The sequence below is a fragment of the Bidens hawaiensis genome, unplaced genomic scaffold, assembly GCF_021521415.1.
Source record: "Bidens hawaiensis isolate Kalapana, Puna unplaced genomic scaffold, B.hawaiensis_p1.1 tig00078578_1, whole genome shotgun sequence".
Lineage (NCBI taxonomy): Eukaryota > Viridiplantae > Streptophyta > Magnoliopsida > Asterales > Asteraceae > Bidens > Bidens hawaiensis.
This window is the reverse complement of record NW_027503463.1, coordinates 13890-34649: the sequence shown is the minus strand read 5'-3', so window position 1 is coordinate 34649 and position 20760 is coordinate 13890. Positions and strand designations below refer to the sequence as shown.

The window sequence follows — 20760 nt, the reverse complement described above, 5'->3', positions numbered from 1 at the left end:
GTATAGAAGGTCATCAGGCGGTCCACGTAGGGCTCAATACCCAGAATCCGGCACACCCACTCGAAGTGCCGGATCTTGGCAATCGCCATCGGATGCACCTCGGTCAGGTGCACACCGTGCCTCTCCAGGACACGGTACATAAACTTTGTCAAAGGAAACCTAAGGTTCCCATAGACAAAGAATGCAGCATATACCCCGATCTTGCCACTGGGGGCATCGTACACAGTCTGGTGGGATTCAGGAAACTCAGGCTCAAGAGACTCAAGCATGAACTTCCTGACAATGTACTGGTACTGATCGACAGGTAGAGCACACTGGCACTCGCCAGCAGTACTCCTATCATCGGCTACAGCTTCAGCATCATGGGAAGACATTTTGCAGAAAGAAGAAAGCGATTTCGGGAAAATGCTTGCCTGAAAAGGGGAGTATTTGCCGGAAATCACTAAGAAGAAGAAGAAAGGTGAAAGTGTGGATTACAAAGAGGCCTCTCCCCCTTTATATACTAATCTCAATTAATGCGGTGAATTTAATGCGGAGGAGAGATAAATCGAAGGTGCAATGAAACTATGACACGTGGCAAAAAGCAGGCTGGCAACAGCTGTTGACAGGACGTGTGCCAGTAATTTCGCGGCCACGCGCTCGAAAAATCGTGCCCACGCGCCGTAAAAAGCGTCTGGAATGACCATATAATGTCACGTCACCATAACTTCCTGCACGTCCTGACACAGTCAGAAGAAACTGTCGCGCGACGTTTCAGAGGTTTGGACTGTTCCTATCTTTCCACCAACCTTTCGAATTTCAAAATTCAAAATTTAAAAATATTAAAAAGTAAGCGGGAAAATACCCCCTTACCTTGGCGAACAAGTAACCGTAAGACGGATGCGGGTACAGTGTTAAGGCAAAACCCTTCACATACCTAGCACCCGCGGGGAATTGAAGCCAAGAAAACCTTGGCGAAAAGTAACCGTAAGACGGATGCGGGTACAGTGTTAAGGCAAAACCCTTCACATACCTAGCACCCGCAGGGAATTGAGGCCAAGAAAACCTTGGCGAACAAATAACCGTAAGACGGATGCGGGTACAGTGTTAAGGCAAAACCCTTCACATACCTAGCACCCGCAGGGAATTGAAGCCAAGTACCTCGGCAGCCAAGTAACTATAAGACGGGTGCGGGTACAGTGTAAAGGCAAAACCCTTCACATACCTAGCACCCGCAGGGAATTGACGCCAGGAATACCTTGGAAGTAAAGTAACCGTAAGACGAGCGCAGGTACAGTGTTAAGGCAAAACCCTTCACATACCTAGCGCTCCGCTGGGAATTGAAACCAAGAAGGATCTTCTGGGCAATGCTTGCGGAAACGGAAATAACATCCCCGCATAGCGGGAACGTCGAGAACTACGTTGTTTGAAGCTCCAGGATGGAATTGGTGGTTTTAACATAATTGATCACTATGTTCAAAACTACCAAAACCTCATGGAGAATCCACACAAGTGGGACTCAACGCTCCTGACTTGCGAGGAGGTTACAGACCTGCCCGCATCATACCCAAAGACCAAGCAGGAAACTCGGGCATTTCTGCAAGTGACAAGGACTTCCGCGGGAAGAATCCCCATGGAAAACCTTAGAAAAACCCTTTTCAAAACCCTCTGCTTAAGTCCAAAAGTTCACCTCACTTTATTAAACACTCATGAGAAGGACATTGGACTGGGGGGACTTGAAGAGGTAGGTCCCAGCAGAGCCTAGTTGGACCCGCAAGACTCACCTTGAAGAGGGACGTCTGCGCAGAAACCAACTGGATCCGCAGGACCAACCATGCTCAGAGACGTGACGTCCTTACGCGCAGTACGCAAGCTGGTCCCGCAGGATATGCCTCCCGATGGTGAAGGACTCCGCCTGTCCCCGCAGCCTCGGATACAAGCCATCAGGGAAGGCCACCCGCGCAGCAGGGCTACACGCACAAGGCACTTAGCTCTCAATCACTCAGTGTCACCTGAAGGAATGAGCGAAGCCGGGAACTATCCCGCACAAGGGCGGGAGGGGGAATACTCCCGCCCAAATAAGCCAGTCCGTACGATACAGGAAGATCTTCTGTACTGTACCTGACGAGGTATGGGAAAAAGATCTGACTAAAGATACGACAGCTTATTGACAACAGTATGGCGAGCAGCATGCTCCTGCACTGTATGTCACTATTAGCCGCTGCCTACTCACCAACTACTGCCATACCACGTGCGTAGCCGTCAGTTGGTGGAACAGGAATAGTATACAGCAGGCCTGGTCACTATCAGCCGCTACCTACCCACCAACTACCAGCAGGGCACGTGCGTAGGCTGCTGTTGGTGGAATAGGAACACTGTTGCAGCCGGCCATACCTCTTTGGAAACCTACCTTCGGCTATAAATACCACAAATGGTATGACCATCTCATCTTATCATATCTTACTACATTATCATCATATTATACCTGATATCTGCTCTAGCAATCTCTTAATATACTTTTATATTTAAAGAGCAATCTAGTCTGATTCTCACGCCGGAGGGTGGTCACAAGGAGGAACCCCCCCTTCTCAGTGACGAGCTCACGGTGTCTGTTTTGCAGGTTATCAGAAGAACCATCTTCCAAGGGTCTAACCCCTCGTGGGAAACATCTCTCCAACCCCCAGGTTACCAGTAATCTGCCCGGGGTTCGGTTAGTGTTTCTTCAGCAGCTGAAAAAGCTGATCAGCACTTTATTAGCAAAAACGAAAATCGGATCAGTAGGAGATTTATTTAAATACATACAGTTCATCCGTGATCGAAACAAATGAGTAAATGCTGATTACCTTTACAAGATCACTCCAAGCCTTTGCTTTCGGTTTTTGTTTGTACTTTAGTTGGCTTCGGACTTTAAATACATTTTTATTAACTGTATGATTGCAACAGTAATCATCAACTTAAGCCACCCCGTTGCGAAGCGCGGGTAATAATACTAGTCAAGACATTATAAGTTAACCACATATGTTTGGGCGCGGGCCAAAACCGGTTACTACTAGATGTAACACAACACAAATAGGTTGACCGGTTAACATTAACCGTTTTTATTTACTGGAAATAATCGGTTAGACCGGTTTTTCGGATAGGGTAGTAACCGGTTTTGACGGTCAGACCTGATCGGTTAACCGATTAATAATCGGAAAAAAACCGGATTTTTAATAAAATAATAATTAAAAAAATCGGTTAACCGGTTCGGTTAACTGGTTTTGAAATCAAGAATATAAAACGATTACTAACCAACGGTTAGGATCGGTTAATAACCGGTTAGGATTGGACCGGTTAGTAACCGGTTACAAAATCGGTTAGAAACCGGTTAACTGATTTCTGTGTGCACCTCTAGTTCCAAGTTTTGATAAAATATGGTCAAAACTGGTTCTTAGTTGAGTCGGTTCATGTTGAAATCGTTTGAGAGGGGGGAAAACCCAAACTGGATAAAGTATGCTTTTTATTTGCTTTTTTAAAAGATTATAACAAAAAAGTAAATTGCTGCACATTAAAAAAAACAGAGAAATAACAATACATTTTACTTTTTGATGTTAATAGTCGGCGGCCTTGTTTAGTATTTAATTGTTGTTGTTTAGTAGGCGTCATCAGAATTATTAGGTAGTTCTTCTCCACAAGCGAGTTTTTAATTGGTAAGTGTGTTCCTCTAGTTTCCTCGTCTATGATACAGGCATCTTCAAATGAAGATGTGTCTTGTCCGCTTCCCGCGGATTCAAATGGTCCTTGAAACAAACACATATTTTCATTAGCTTTGGAGTTCTTTTTAGAGATATAAATCTATCACTGGTAGATTCCAAAACTACTTTTGAAGCTTGAACAGTTAGGCCATACGTAGTGGGGCGAGAAGGAGGGGTGAAAAGGGGCGAGAAGTTTTGGACCCCCCCCGGCGATATTTGGGCGAAAAGGGGCGGGGGCGTGATGTCGCCGGAAGAGTAAAAGGAATATTATTATTATATTATTTTGTGTGTGTTATATATACATGTGTATATATATATACACACATATATATATTATTATATTACTATTTATAGCCCCTACACCATTACACCCAAAAACAAATTCTCACCCCTTACTGTCTGGGCGCCACACGGCGTAATTCGCCCCCATTTGTAGCCCCTCCACTACACATGGCCTTAGCAGATCACAAACCATAGTGGTTAGAATCGGAAATCGGAAAACATATTTTTTAACTTTTTGTTAAACTTGACCTTTTCATTTGTTGCAAAATTAGCGTCATTTTCATACAAATTTACATCAAAAGTTATTCTTTCAAATAAAGTTTCGACCCCAATAATACCAAGAGACGTATGATTAAAATAATTCATAATTTATAGGTGGTATCATTGAAGGCAATGTATGGCCTCTTAATTCATACACGATTCACGAATAATTTCAAACACACTAAAAAAATATGATTAAGTGCTAAAGAACTTGTAGGAAAACAAAACTCCTAACAAATAAGTAGTTGAATTTTTCAAAACCTTAGCATGTCGATTATTTGTTTGATAATAAATAAATAATCAAACTCTTTGTCGGAAGCTATGTAACTAAATTACGTCTTGCAAGGAGGTCAAGAAACACATGTGAACTTTCTCTTTATCGTAAAATTTTTACAAACATATGAGATATGTATTTGATGATTATATTTTGTGTGCTTAAAGCTTATATCATCATGAAATTTATATTTTTATAAATATTGTGAGCATTTTCATGGTGATGTTGTACACCGTACCATGGTAAATAAAAAAAGAAGTATGATATTTAGGGGTGTTCTTCGGAATCATTTTTTGAGTTTCGGGTTTTTCGGGTCGGATTCTTCGGGTTTCAAAGTTTTAAATCTTGACCCGAAACCCAACCCGAAATTCTCACTGGTTTTCGGGTTCGTGTATTTCGGGTTTTTTCGGGTTGGGTTAAACAAGTTTCGAGTATCCTAGAAAAACAAAACAAATAACAAAAAAATTTAAAAAACTACAATGCTAAAATTAAAACAACATATTATTCTTTACTCGTAAGCAAATAATCAAATAATAAACTGTAACATCCCCAAAATTTTGATCCAAATTTGACAACTTATGAAAGTCGAGAAATCAAAAATAATATTAAAGACAAGTCATGGGAAAATTTTAAATAAGGAAATATAAGAAAAATAAGGAAACAAAAATATTTCCTAAAGATAAGTATTCTTACATGGAGAAAATAAGTAAAGAGAAAACTCCATCCCACATTAGAAGATGTAAGAAAGTGGAAGCATTCCACTAAGGTATAAATAAGGAAGATGGAATCCATCCCACATGAAAAGTGGTAAAGAAATGGAAGCTCTTTATAAGGAAGAGATTTTCCATAGTAATATTCTTTTATGAATATCATGCACCAAGTGGTCCTAGCGTAGGGTGCGTAGCACTCGACGCACACGCGCTCGGGCGAGGACGACGGCGTAGGCGAGGGCGTTGGGCGCAATGTGGCGCACTTTACACTTCGCACGCTCGCACCGCCGCGAGCGGCCTTAGTATTTTTGGACAACGAAAATTAGACCAGAAGTGACAAGCTACAAAAGATGAAGGAATGAAAATGAAAAATAATATACAGGGACCCATCGCGCTACGCGATGAGTCCAAGAAGACGGCCATCACGTACCGCGATGGGCCGTGATGACACATCACACACGTGTCACACTCTGGTGACACATGGCAGCTGGGCAGGACACGTGGCAATATGTGTCAGGCCACGTGGCGACACGTGGCAGCGTCTGATGACATGTGTTATCGCGATATGCGATGACCATGAGAAAGGGCCCATCGCGTACCGCGATGGGACCCAAGATCGGCTATAAATAGGAGGGGCTACGACCATCTCCCACACACACCACAACTCACTCTCTCACTAGAATTTCACTCTCTCTCTACATCGTTTTGCTTGCCGAGTATCGTTTGATGTGTCGAAACTCGTAATCCGTGCAAGTATCCTACATTTCCTCGAAGTGTGTGCCACCCAAAAGGTAACCCGACATTCCGTCTCGAAGTACGTGCACGACCCGACGACATTTTAACATCACCTCGATTTATGTGCCACGAAGGGTTGATCAAGAACGCCTCAATAGACGTGCATAGAGTAGAAGTGTTGTCCGTATAAACTTAGGAATATCTAGCTCTGAATACCCGTGCGAGGTAAGAGGTTCTGCCTAATTTATTATTTTATTATAAATAGCTTAGACCATAGTCGGAGATATAGCTGAACCTTGATTACAATTAAGAATCATATAACTTTTCTTAAGTGAATGTTATAGTCAAAATAATATTTCTTTATGGAGAAATCTGCATTTTGTCTCCTTGGTTTATATCGTCGCGAGATGGGTTAACCCCTGAAAAAGATTTTGCGAACTTTATGCCCCTATGTTTCTCCGGCGGGTTCTTCTAACTCCTACCGTCAGTTGACCGTCCGTTGACCGTTGGTATTTTTGTAATTATACAAATATATTAAGGGTATTTTAGTAATCTTCTTTTAATAAATTATAAATATAATAATAATAGTAATAGTATAATAATAATAAGAGATAATAATAATAATAATAATAATAATAATATTAATAATACAATAGCAGCTCATCATCATCATATTCAACAACAGCAGCTCATCATCATCATCTTCATCATCGTAGCACCATCTTCGGCGCTGACACTCGTTTCTCCGGCGACCCATAAGTCATTCCGACCAAAACCCCTAACCTCCGGCACCACGTCGCCATGGATTCCGGCCATCTCGTTTTTTCGGCCAACTCGTTTTTCCGGACATCTCGTTTTTTCCGGTCATTCGGGTGAAAAGTTTAATAAAAAACGGTTTGTTTGGTTGTTTTCGGGTGAAAAGTATACTAAAAACGGTTCGTTTGGCTGTTTTCGGGTTAAAAGTTTACTAAAAAACGGTTCGTTTGGTTGTTTTCGGGTTAAAAGTTTACTAAAAACGGTTCGTTTGGTTGTTCGGGTGAAAATTTTACTAAAAAACGGTTCGTTTTGGTTGTTTTCGGGTTAAAAGTTTACAAAAAAACGGTTCGTTTGGTTGTTTTCGGGTGACAATTTTACTAAAAAACGGTTCGTTTGGTTGTTTTCGGGTGAAAAGTTTAATAAAAAACGGCTCGTTTTGGTTGTTTTCGGGTTAAAAGTTTACTAAAAAACGGTTCGTTTGGTTGTTTTCGGGTGAAAATTTTACTAAAAAACGGTTCGTTTGGTTGTTTTCGGGTGAAAAGTTTAATAATAAACGGCTCGTTTTGGTTGTTTTCGGGTGAAAAGTTTACTAAAAAGCGGTTCGTTTGGTTGTTTTCGGGTGAAAATTTTACTAAAAAATGGCTCATTTGGTTGTTTTCGGGTGAAAAGTTTACTAAAAAACGGTTCGTTTAGTTGTTTTCGGGTTAAAAGTTTACTAAAAAGCGGTTCGTTTCGTTGTTTTCGGGTTAAAAGTTTACTAATAAACGGCCCGTTTGGTTGTTTTCGGGCGAAAAGTTTACTAAAAAACGGAGCGTTTCGTTGTTTTCGGGTTAAAAGTTTACTAATAAACGGTTCGTTTGGTTGTTTTCGGGTGAAAATTTTACTAAAAAACGGTTCGTTTGGTTGTTTTCGGGTGAAAAGTATACTAAAAACGGTTCGTTTGGTTGTTTTCGGGCGAAAAGTTTACTAAGAAACGGCGCGTTTGGTTGTTTTCGGGTGAAAAGTTTACTAAAAAACGTTCGTTTGGTTGTTTTCGGGCGAAAAGTTTAGTAAAAAACGTCGCGTTTCGTTGTTTTCGGGCGAAAAGTTTACTAAGAAACGGCGCGTTTGGTTGTTTTCGGGTGAAAAGTTTACTAAAAAACGCTCGTTTGGTTGTTTTCGGGCGAAAAGTTTAGTAAAAAACGTCGCGTTTCGTTGTTTTCGGGCGAAAAGTTTACTAAAAACTGCGCGTTTTGGTTGTTTTCGGGCGAAAAGTTTACTAAAAAACGGCTCGTTTGGTTGTTTTCGTGCGAAAAGTTTATTAAAAAACGGAGTGTTTCGTAGGTTTCGGGCGAAAAGTATATTAAAAAAAAGCCCGTTTGGTTGTTTTCGTGCGAAAAGTTTACTAAAAAAATGACTCGTTTGGTTATTTTCGAGCGAAAAGTTTAGTAAAAACGGTTCGTTTCGGGTGAAAAGTTTAAAAATATGATGATTTTGATGATATAGATATGATGATATATATGATGATTATAAGGATAAATATATGGAAATATAGATATATGGAAAAGATGATGATGAGGATGAGAAACTCTTTAAATTAGTAAAGAATATATATTTCATATAATATAACTATAAACAAACACTTGTTTAGTTCAAACGGTAAGTTTTGCTTATTGTTAACCTAGCGGTCGGGGGTTCGAACCCCGACCGCTACACTATTTGAAAGAATTTTTTGATTTAGTTATAAGCTCAGGGGTAAAATGGTCATTTCAACCTTTTTTTGTCAGCCAACTGACGGCAGGGGCACAGACTGACCCGCCGGAGAAACATAGTGGCCCAAAGTTCGCAAAAATTTTTTCAGGGGTAAACTTATCGAATGTGGATATAAACCAGGGAGACAAAATGCATATTTCTCTTCTTTATGAATAAGAAATATAATACAAGAGATTGTAGTTAAAGAAATTAATGTTTCTTCTTGAAGAAGAAACTCAGTATAGATGTTTCTTTCTGAAAAAGAAACGAGCATACAACTGATAAACAAACAAAGGGACTAAAGGTCCAAATGTTTTGAATAAACAAATGATTTTATCAAGGTTAACGCTATACAAAAACGGACTAAATGTCTGAAGCTAGATCGATGATCTAGTTATTTATACAAAGGTTATTCTCGTACTATAGGTCCGAGGTAACCAATCAAGAGATAGAATCAGAAAACAGGAATCAGTAACAGAAACTTATTATAAATAGAACATGTGAATACGCCCCAAACCTTTTATAATGAGTTTGGATGTTTAAAACTTTGTGTTACAATAATAAGAAACGAACACTCTGATTAAGAGTATACATGTGTCTGGATTCAAACATACATGGTGACTCAGCATTTCCCCGAGGCCATGCATATCATCAACATGCCTCTGAAGATCTACGGGACTGTTCAGAGAAATGATATTGTGTATATAATTAATTGTACATGGTACTTAGGGTAGTTTGATCCCAATTTAGTTGGGTGCCTAATGAGTAGTCACAAAGGTATTATTGATAGTTTCACAAAGGTATTGAAAAGAGATTTTAGAGTCAGCGTTATTCACCAGCTTTGTGCTGACGTATTTTCCACCCTTGTTACCGGGAAACAAGAAAGGTTAGAACATACAAGCAAGAAAAAATAGAAGATTGGATTTATAGTCATTAGATGCTATCTGATGGCTTAAATATTTTTTCAAAATATTACAAAAGAGTTATGTTTTCTAAAGAAATGTATTGTAAACATTGAATGGGTATTTAAACCCGACTTTTTAATAAGTTTTCAATATAATAATATTTTATTAAAGACTTCCGCTAAAATAAAACCCGCAACTCTGATGTGTTTACAAAACCGGTATCAACTTGTGGTCACACGCCTAGGCCCTAAGATGGGGGTGTGACATAAACCAACATAACTTGATAAAACAATCTAAAAGAAGAGTAAAACTAACTTGAACCATAATCATCTTCAATCGGGCGTGACTTGGTGTTCGATTGCGGTTGCTATTAATAATAAACGGAAAACATATAAATTAACAATAAACAATCGATCTATAATAGTTGTAATGACAACAATCAATTAATTAGGACCATATTATGATAACTTTAGTGGTTAACACTAAGCCTTTTATGCCAAAAAATATATTTAATTTCAAAACTAAAAGTTTATTTGGGTTGACTTGAAACTTATAAATCAAACCCGAGAACCAACCCAAAAACTTCGGTTCGGGTTCGGGTTAGTCTTTTCTCAGGTTCGGGTTTTTCGGGTCGGGTTAGTTCGGGTTCGGGAACGTGTTTTCTCGGGTTGGGTTTCGGGTTTCGGATAAAAATGAGCGTTAATGATATTTGATCCAACAAAATATTTATCAAAAGTTTTATATTATATTTTAAGAATGACGACAAGGTAGACGACGTAACTTTATACGAAAAAATGAAAAAAACCAAACCGTGAGGTGAAATAGGTTTGTTGACACACATTATTAACAACTCGGTTTTGAACAAAGTTTATACAAAGAACGTAAATACAAAAGGTATGCTACGACGACATCCCAACTTTATAAAACATATCATCGAAAAAATACACGAGAAAACTAAATATGCTAGATATAAGCATTATAATAAATATAGTAAAAATCTCATGCGTTCTAAAACTAAATACATGTGTTTGTAATAAAATGATGGTGCATTAAAGCATTAGTACGATTAGCATAAAATAGTGTATTGTGAAAAGTATCAAATGAGAGAGCTAATGTTTTTATCTAATTCTAACAGTAGACGTAATTAGATTCTGTGCGATATTTAAATAATTTTTTTAAAACTAACAATAATAGACAAGGATTCTATATCCAACCAATTAATGAAAACATATACAATGAGCGGTAAATAAATTCAAGGTTTTGTTGGATTTATGGATAAGAAAGAATTCCCGACAAGGTTGGCACCTCATTTTGACCTTTTATTCTCCAAACTCCAAAGTCCAATCTTAAACATAAGTAATATTTTAAGGATGGAGTTGTTAAACTAAAGTCGTCTCAAAGGCAACCTACCAAATCAAATTTTCAATTGCCATAGTACTTGACGCTTCAGGAAACTAAATCATTCAATACACATTATTATACTTGGTAGCTTCAACGTCACAAAAGTAAGACATGAATTGATGTATTAACAAATTGGTTGCAAATTATTACTGCTTCATTGATTTTGTTGGCACTACCGCTTGATAAATGGGTTACCGGTTCAACCTGTTGGCACTATCGACCGATAAATGGTTTTTCAATTCGTTCATGTTTGACACGTTAGCTAGTAATTAAACAAGCGACCCTTGACACCCTGGGTTAACAGTTTAAAGACATTGACAAAAATTAGCAGGTTAAATTTTTAATTTTGAAGTTATAAATAACTGACTATATACTTTTTCTATAAACAAGAAAAATTGGATTTTAATATTTAAACTATTATTTATTGACCCATAATAATGATATTGATAATGTGACCGATGATACTTTTATATTCATACTTTTATCGTCCAAAAAAATCTCACTTTAAAAGAGAAATAACTCTCGTGACTTTTATATATGCCATTTCAAAACATATTATAACCCCTAATAAAGAGGAAAATCAATCAACTATTCACTATAAGCATACATAGTTACTTTTCTATTAAAATAAAATTGCTATTAACATAGGAAGTAAAAGTTACAAGTATTACGAGTTAAAAACAGTTTATAAATTATTATCATAAAATGTTATAGTTTTTAACTTTTATCATTGAGCTTCAAAAATACAAATTTAAAATATTGCCATTTTGCATTAACTTTATAATTCTAAATAACTATGAACCAAAAAAACTGCCTTGGGCAGTGTGACTTCTACCCATTTGAATGGCCTAGCTATTACAAAAATAATTGCAAGAACTAAGAACAATCAATAACACTATATTATTTGTATCCAAACAGACGAATTAAATGCCTTCTTCTGGAAAATTTACAAAAGCAGGCAAATCACTTACTTTCTGTAATTATGACTAATTAAACCCTTGTTACATATTAATCAAACTCCCCATACACCCCATATCCTTTCTCCGATGAAACTCACTATCTTCCGTACCGACCCACTCTTTTCATCTCCACCGTCCATCTTCCTTTGCTCTATGTCCACCAGTTCCTGACTCGTGTTCTCCACCGTACACGGCGGCGCGTGTATATCAATCGAAGTGGTTGTAGAGGTAGCAGAAGCTAAAGCTAAAGATGAAGAAAAACCCTTACTATTATTAATATTAATATTATTGTTGTTGTTGTTGTTGTTATTCTTTCTTTCCTTCTTGTTCTTCCCATTTTTCTTGTTATTATTACGAGTCAATCCATCTTCATAAGCATCAAGAATCTCATGTATCACTTTCCGGTTTGGCGAAGCATCCCAACGAACCCAAAAGCTAGTATAACATCTAAAGCAGTTACACTTAAACTGCGGCGCGTGGTCTCCACTGCTGCCGGACTTGGTAGTAACTTTTCCGGTGGGGTATTTGTTATTATTATTGGTGGTGGTGGTGGCAGAGATGGATAGAAGGTAAGCCAAGACTTGTTGGTCTTGTGGTGGGAGAGTGGCGGCAAGAGTGGCTATGGCAAAAGGGAGGAGTGAAAGGTGGTGGTCGGAGGTGGTGGTGGATGACGGTGATGGTGGCGGTGGTGAAGGGTGGATTTTGCCTTTGGTGTGGTAGAGTTTTCTCATGGTGTTGGTATGGTGGTGTGGTGTGGGATACTTTTGAAAAAATTGTGGTGGAATAATGATATGTTATGTGATGCTTTAACTTTTTTTTTTAATTTTAGGTTACCAAATAAAGAGCTTTAGAGGAAGGTTAGGAATCGGAATTAAATAAAATGAGTAGGTAGGGTTACACCCACTTCGATGCTTACTCGCACTTGGGAGAGTGGGCTTCAGTTCTTTGTATCCTTTTGTTGGAATTAGGTCTTGAAATAAACGTAATTATTATTTAAATTCAAATTGCTATACCACTTGTGGTATAATGATAGTTGGTTTGGGTTTTTAGTGAAGATCTAATTTTGATTATTAATTATATTATTTTAGTGGATTATAACAATAAAAGATTTGAATTAGGTCTTTTGCAATATTGCCAGTCAAATCCTAAATTCACATGGGGTTTCGTCTCACAACGTATTAAGCTAGAGAGTTATGCTCTTGTGATGACACAACAATTAACAGGTGACAACCAACGGTGTTTTTTCCAAAGAAACGTCCAAACCAAACTCTAAAGCTAGCATGAGTCCGGTTAAAAGTCGACAACATAGTCTGGTCATAGTAGGACAACGAGGCTTTTTGAAATGGTGAGTGCGGTGGCCTAACATACAATAAAATTGTTGTTTAAAAAATAAAAATAAAATTGGTTTATAATTTATGATACTTATATTTATAAAATTATATTATCTACTATGTATTTTTATTGTGTGATAAGTTGGTGTATGCCAATTATAACTTAAGATACATATTTAGTAGCAAATTTGTATGAAACATATATGTTTATATGCAAAGTAATGGGGGAAGACTACGCTGGACTATTGGAATTATGATACGTGTTACGAGACATGCCGAGAATGGGAGAAGCACAGTGAAAGTGAATGTGTTTGCGTTCATTGATGTTCATTCGATAATAATATGAATGTACGATAAATAAACGAACACAATAGAATATAGATAAACAGACATAATTGAGCGAACGTCAATTAAAAGTAAAAAGGAACGATGAATATAAAAATTAATAATAGCACTCTAAATTATAAATGTGATACTTTGAATTTCAAAATATTAGAGTAAATTATAATAAACTTAAAGTTTTACTGAAGGAACATAAACATATATAAACTAACAAAAATAAATGAACATCGACTATGTTCATAAATATAGATAAATGAATGGCAAATAATTACATATGTTTATACCCGTTTTTCACTTAAAATAAAGCAACAGTTTTGTTAAAATCAAACATTTCAAAAAAATGATTTAGTGAATATTTAATTTGTTTTATGTGGTATCGTAAGAAATACGATATGAAATATGAAGTATGTTTGTTGCTAAATAAATCATTAAATCCGTATTGCAAGACGAGAGTGAAGTAGAGACGCGCGTGGGAGTGGAGTGTGAAAGAAGAGGGAATCACACATTTTTGAGGAACGACCAAAGTAAATGGATGCCTTTCGGCGGGACATACATAACATAAAACGTCTTCTTTTGTATTCTCTCTCTCTTAAATTGTTTTTCTGCTCTTTTTTGAAACTTACAAAGTTTCTACTCATAGGGCTTATAAAATTATTTACATTTTCCTTTTCATACTCAGGAACTATGAACTAAAATTAAAGTAGGATGAGTCTAGTACCATACAGGTATCGATCAGTACCGATTTTGATTTTTTTTATATTTGGTATCGATATTGAAAATAGTTGGTTCAATAGTAACACTGAAGGCAAAAACTCGACATATCCCGGTAATGGTACCAATCCTGAATTTTCCAATCTCGATTTTCTTATAAACTTGGTACCGCTACTAGTAAATAAATGTTTGTTTCGATACGGTCGGTACTAGTTCGATATCGATACTCAGTACCATTTGCTTATCCCTAGTTCATATAATATATTTATGTCGGGGCAATTGACGCACAAATCCGTGGAGCTAAAAACGACGGTATTATATTCTAATTATTATGGTTTCTTTTCACTAGCAACTTGAATTAGCCATCTCGGTCACATCTTTTTTCTTCTCCACTCATGTAGCCGAATCCAATCAGTTCATAATGCCTTTTATTCTCAAATCGATAGAAAAATCTAATTCTTACGTTTTGTTAATGATAAACTTAAAATGGATTTTAAAGTACCTTTTTCTTGGTTTGTTTCTAACGTTTATTATGTTTAAATACTTTTTTCCGTATTTGAACATTCTCTAATTCATGTATTTGTTAAAAATAAAAAAGAGAGAGAAAGTCGTGCTTGTTATAAATATATAATATTGTGGTTATCAATACCTAATATAGATTAGCTTTCTTCCTAAGTTTTCCTATCCTATATATACATCTCATGTACCTCTTTGTAATACACACCTAATTAATGAAATCTTCCTCTTTCTCTTTACATGTCTCTCTACTATTGTTTTGCTATTAGGCTAGTTTCACAACACGTTATCAGCACGAAAGTGCTCTCTCCAAAAACCATAGTTTTTTTTGGTTTCTCAGCAAGTTCGATTTCAACAAGTTAATCTAATGGGACAAGTAGCTTTGCAACATCTGGTAATTCTTGGAGACGACCAACTGATTTACTTCGATATTTCAAAAACAAAAGGTAACCAAATATATACTTTATCGTTAATTTATGAAACTTGATTTCTGGGTAATATATGAAACTGTCGAAGCACGAGATGAATCTGACCTGATCCATGACGATGTTTCCACGGATTTCGAGATGAACGAACCACGTCTTGATCTTCTTCTCCGGCTGGTTGGGATCTGCAATGACTTTTTGGGGTGTGGAGGTGACCGCTAAGAAATCTCCAGGATCTCTTGTTCACAGACACAAAAATATGGTGGTGGCTCTTATTGAGAATGACCAACCCCTAATAAGGAGGTGGAGACCTCCTTATATAGGGAGCCTCATGGCCACCATCATGGTACCCTAATGGGCCTAGCCCAGTTAGGGTTACCTCCACAAAACCCCCTCAGCCCAATAACATTGTATTAGTCCATATAATAAAATAAGCCAAACATAATAAATTCAGGGTCGTAAAACCGGGTTTAGTACCATACCCCTACAAGCCCCCCAAGTCCAGCGTTGCTCCTGGGCGCGCAAGCGTTTAGGTGGAGCGCTGGACTTTATGAGGTGTGTTAGGGCGTGAGGCGGTTTTTTCCCTTTTCTTCGGCCTTATCTTTATTGTCTTTGAGTTTTGGGAGGTTTTCTTCATGATGGTGACGTGTTGTGGTTTTTATGATAATGATGGTGCACTAGCATGAATAAGATATAGCACGCCGAATAATAAAAGCCTGCGCGCGAGGCGACTTACGAGCTATGAGAATAATAAAGCTTGCGCGCGAGGCGACTTACGAGCTATAAGAATAATAAAAGCTTGCGTGCGAGGCGTCTTACGAGCTATATGAATAATAAAGCTTGCGCGCGTGAGGCGACTTACGAGCTGTAAAAATAATGAAGCCTGCGCGCGAGGCGACTTACGAATCTATGAGAATAATGAAGCCTGCGCGCGTGGCGTCTTACGAGCTATAAGAATAATAAAAGCTTGCGCGCGAGGCGTCTTACGAGCTATAAGAATAATAAAAGCTTGCGCGCGAGGCGTCTTACGAGCTATATGAATAATAAAGCTTGCGCGCGTGAGGCGACTTACGAGCTGTAAAAATAATGAAGCCTGCGCGCGAGGCGACTTACGGATCTATGAGAATAATGAAGCCTGCGCGCGTGGCGTCTTACGAGCTATAAGAATAATAAAAGCTTGCGCGCGAGGCGTCTTACGAGCTATAAGAATAATAAAAGCTTGCGCGCGAGGCGTCTTACGAGCTATATGAATAATAAAGCTTGCGCGCATGAGGCGACTTACGAGCTGTAAAAATAATGAAGCCTGCGCGCGAGGCGACTTACGGATCTATGAGAATAATGAAGCCTGCGCGCGTGGCGTCTTACGAGCTATAAGAATAATAAAAGCTTGCGCGCGTGGCGTCTTACGAGCTATAAGAATAATAAAAGCTTGCGCGCGTGGCGTCTTACGAGCTATAAAATGATGATAATGACTGGCCCACAAGGGCCTCCTCCGCGCAGGATGAATATCCCGGCCTGTTTTCAAAATAATAATGGAGGCACAAATGGCCAGATAATAATAATGATGTCATAGGTGTTTGTGCGGCTCGTAGCCGAACCTGCAAAAACATGTCAACTAAAAGTGGATGTATTGCATGGTTCCCATCCTCGGGCAAATTATGAGGTGTGCCCAACCTTTAAGCTTGGCGCGTGGCCTATGGGTTTATGAGGATTCCCAACCTTTAAGTTTGGCGCGTAGCCATATGGGATATTATGAGGATTCCCAACCTTTAAGTATGGCGCGTAGCCATATGGGATATTATGAGGATTCCCAACCTTTAAGTATGGCGCGTAGCCATATGGGATATTATGAGGATTCCCAACCTTTAAGTATGGCGCGTAGCCATATGGGATATTATGAGGATTCCCAACCTTTAAGTATGGCGCGTAGCCATATGGGATATTATGAGGATTCCCAACCTTTAAGTATGGCGCGTAGCCATATGGGATATTATGAGGATTCCCAACCTTTAAGTATGGCGCGTAGCCATATGGGATATTATGAGGATTCCCAACCTTTAAGTATGGCGCGTAGCCATATGGGATATTATGAGGATTCCCAACCTTTAAGTATGACGCGTAGCCATGTGAGTACAATCATGGTTGTTCTTATCCTGATTTGGATGAGACTGTTCATTTGTTATGTCGCTTACGCGCGGCCTGCGCAATGTCTCCTTTATTCTCACGCGCAGATGTGGTGCGTGAGCGTGCATGATGCGTGAGCATCTAATATGCATGAGCATACGTGAAGCCCAATAACATATGTGATGCGTGAGCATAGGAGATGCGTGAGCATGTGATATGCGTGAGCATACGTGATGCGTGAGCATACGTGATGCGTGAGCATACGTGATACGCGTGAGCATACGTGATACGCGTGAGCATGCGTGATGCGTGAGCATGTGATATGCGCCACGAGCATAGGTTTTGGCTGTCTTCATGAGCATGTGATATGTGTGAGCTGTGGCGTAGAGTAATCGCCGGGAGCGCGCATGCGATCCGCTGTGGCGCATGCGGAATCCGAAGTTGATCCACAGGGAGCGATTTTGATCCGCGGTGACGCGCACGATCTAGAGATTTTGAATATCCACATCAGGTAGGTTTTATGTAAAACCAACAGATCTAATAGGATTTATAGATCTATGAATATGAAGTGTGACTGTTGCTCAAACGAACCCAGATCTGAAAAAATCATAACTAGATTTGGTATATTTCACTTAGAAAAAACACAGATCTAAGGGTTTTTCCCAAAAGTTCGGTGGTATTTCTTCCTGTGTATTTCCAGATCTGGAAGTATTTTTTAGATCTACGGATTTTTGGATTTCCATAGAACATATCTGAAAGAAGAAACCGTAGACCCGAGATATTGATGAACAGATCGGAGGGCCGAGACGAGAAGCGAAGCGTGGTTCATTGCCGTCCCACGGATGGCGCCAATGTCGAAGCACGAGATGAATCTGACCTGATCCATGACGATGTTTCCACGGATTTCGAGATGAACGAACCACGTCTTGATCTTCTTCTCCGGCTGGTTGGGATCTGCAATGACTTTTTGGGGGTGTGGAGGTGACCGCTAAGAAATCTCCAGGATCTCTTGTTCACAGACACAAAAATATGGTGGTGGCTCTTATTGAGAATGACCAACCCCTAATAAGGAGGTGGAGACCTCCTTATATAGGGAGCCTCATGGCCACCATCATGGTACCCTAATGGGCCTAGCTCAGTTAGGGTTATCTCCACAAAACCCCCTCAGCCCAATAACATTGTATTAGTCCATATAATAAAATAAGCCAAACATAATAAATTTAGAGTCGTAAAACCGGGTTTAGTACCATACCCCTACAGAAACAAAATTAATTATTTAAATCATGATAATCAAAGTTTGTACATTATGGTTATTTGTTTGCTCAAAACTACACACGTGTTCTCTACATGCAAGATTTTTTCTTTTCTCTTTCAATTTACTTTATTTTTTATTAGCTTTTCTACTTTTCTAGTAGATCAAAAATATGCATAGATTAATCCATTCTAGATGGACATGATAAGCAAAGTGTTACAAAATTAATGATTGATTACACAAAATATTGATTTTTGTTGAATTTCGTACAATCAGTTTTACGATGTTCATACAGTTTAAATGTTAAAACTCGCGAGACATCTATCAAATTTTAAAATAATTTAAAAGTTAAAATTCTTAACCATTCATTCTTACGGTTTTATAAGAGAAACAATTAAATCATTTAAATTCATGCAGTTACTAAAAAGTTTAGTTTTAAAATAACAAAAGTTAGTAAAACTAAGCTTTAATACCATGTTTTAGAATATTAATCGTTTTCTAGAAACATAAAACATGGTTTTAACTTTTGGAAGAAAAGCTTCGGCAATTTTGTGTTGAATGAAGATTTATTGTTGTTATGTCAATACAATTAGGAAGAATGTGTTTTTCATAAATCAAGTTATATTTGTTAATTAATATGGTATTAAAAGAAGATTTGATTTACTAATTAGAGTAAATAGAAAGTAATAATACTATCTTTCGAAATCAAATTTAACATTCTCTTGATTATTAGAGATGGTTTCCTTTATTTGTTTTATTTTATGCAACCTTTTATTTATAAGTTTGATCACCAGAGTAATTCAGTAATTATACTTTTTTTTAAATAGTTATATACTTATATTGATATTAAGTAAGAAAAGATCTTCATAATATTTGAATATGGGTTTAGATGTTTGTCTATTTATCTTATTATATATATTCTTATCCTAAGCGAATTTTTATATAATATGAAATTAATATAAAAGTTTATTATTAATAGAATGCATTAGCATGTCACTAAAGAAACATGTTCCCTATTTACAAGTGATTTAGTATTGAATGTTAAACTATTATTATTGCTTTTAATAAATAGTGATTGTTAGCCATTCTGAATCTAGATGCTTCATATTTATAGATTGCTCGTGTGTTAATATGTTGTTTAAGTAAAATAAATTGTGGATACCTCTCGGAATTGCATAGTTTAATGTGTGTTATATGTCATCGAATAAAGCAAATACAATGGCAGGGTTATGTTATATTAACACTTTTATGAAATTAAAAATATCCTTTGATAAGACACCTCAAGTGTCATATATCTCATTGTTGGTTTAAAGAAATGTCGTAAGATTTAACTGCCGCATATTACATGACTTGGTTGTGTAATTATTTCTCAAGCTTTATTATGTAACGAGAAAGATGTTTATAATAAAAACTTGAATAGCACAATTTTCATTTGCGATATTTCAAATATGCTACTAAAGTAAGAATATTATTTAGAGACTATAATAGTTTTGAAATTACTTCATAACCATGTGTTTATGAAACTTGTCTGATTTTTACTTCATTCTTTGAAGTGAATGTGCCTATGAATTAATCATTGTGATCATGCACATAATTGAGTAAACTCTAGTTGGTCATGATAGAAGTGAGACCGACCATCAAACTTTTAATGATATTCACGATAATAATGAGATTGGCCACATGAAGTGGCAAAGGGATTGAGTACAAAATATGGATGTACGAAAGTGATATAACTTGATCGTTGAAAACGATAATACATTGTTCTCTCGTATATTATGTCTTATATTAGATAAGCATAATACATACACGATCATATACGAGAAGTATATGGACCATGATTGTTTAATTAATTGGCATGACCGGTAAGACCACACCGAGTCAATTATGATGTGAAATTTATTGAGGAACCAAAAGATTCTTCATAATAATTATACAGTAATATTACTCTCAAGGGAAATCATTTAATTACCAACTGAAGGAGGGTGTGAATCCCTGGATGTTATGGAATTGAGAAAAGGATACACATATCCTAACATGATACCATTTAGTGTTTTTAAAATCGATGAATCGTCTAAATGGTTATAAAGTTCGCAACTTCAAGTTTGCGTGATTTATGACTTAGCTAATAATATAGCAAGCATATTATTCCAGATTGACATATTTATTTTTAATTCAATTCCCAAGTTGTTAATAATCGTTGGAAATTATTGAACTTCATATAGATTATGTTCACATATAAAGTGCTTTTGTTGAGACAATCATTGAGCATTTACAGTTGATTTCAAAGCAAGTGATCATAAGAGCAAAAATTCATGTTTGCATTGGGTACATG

At 37.4% G+C, this 20760-nt stretch overlaps 1 protein-coding gene across 1 annotated transcript; it reads right to left on the bottom strand.

The window, feature by feature from the left end:
- Positions 1-11748: 11748 nt before the first annotated feature.
- Positions 11749-12560, bottom strand: LOC143606961 (uncharacterized). The gene has a single exon (XM_077082568.1). The coding sequence runs from the start codon at positions 12456-12458 to the stop codon at positions 11781-11783; it is 678 nt and encodes a 225-aa protein (XP_076938683.1). The 5' UTR covers positions 12459-12560; the 3' UTR covers positions 11749-11780.
- Positions 12561-20760: the final 8200 nt, after the last annotated feature.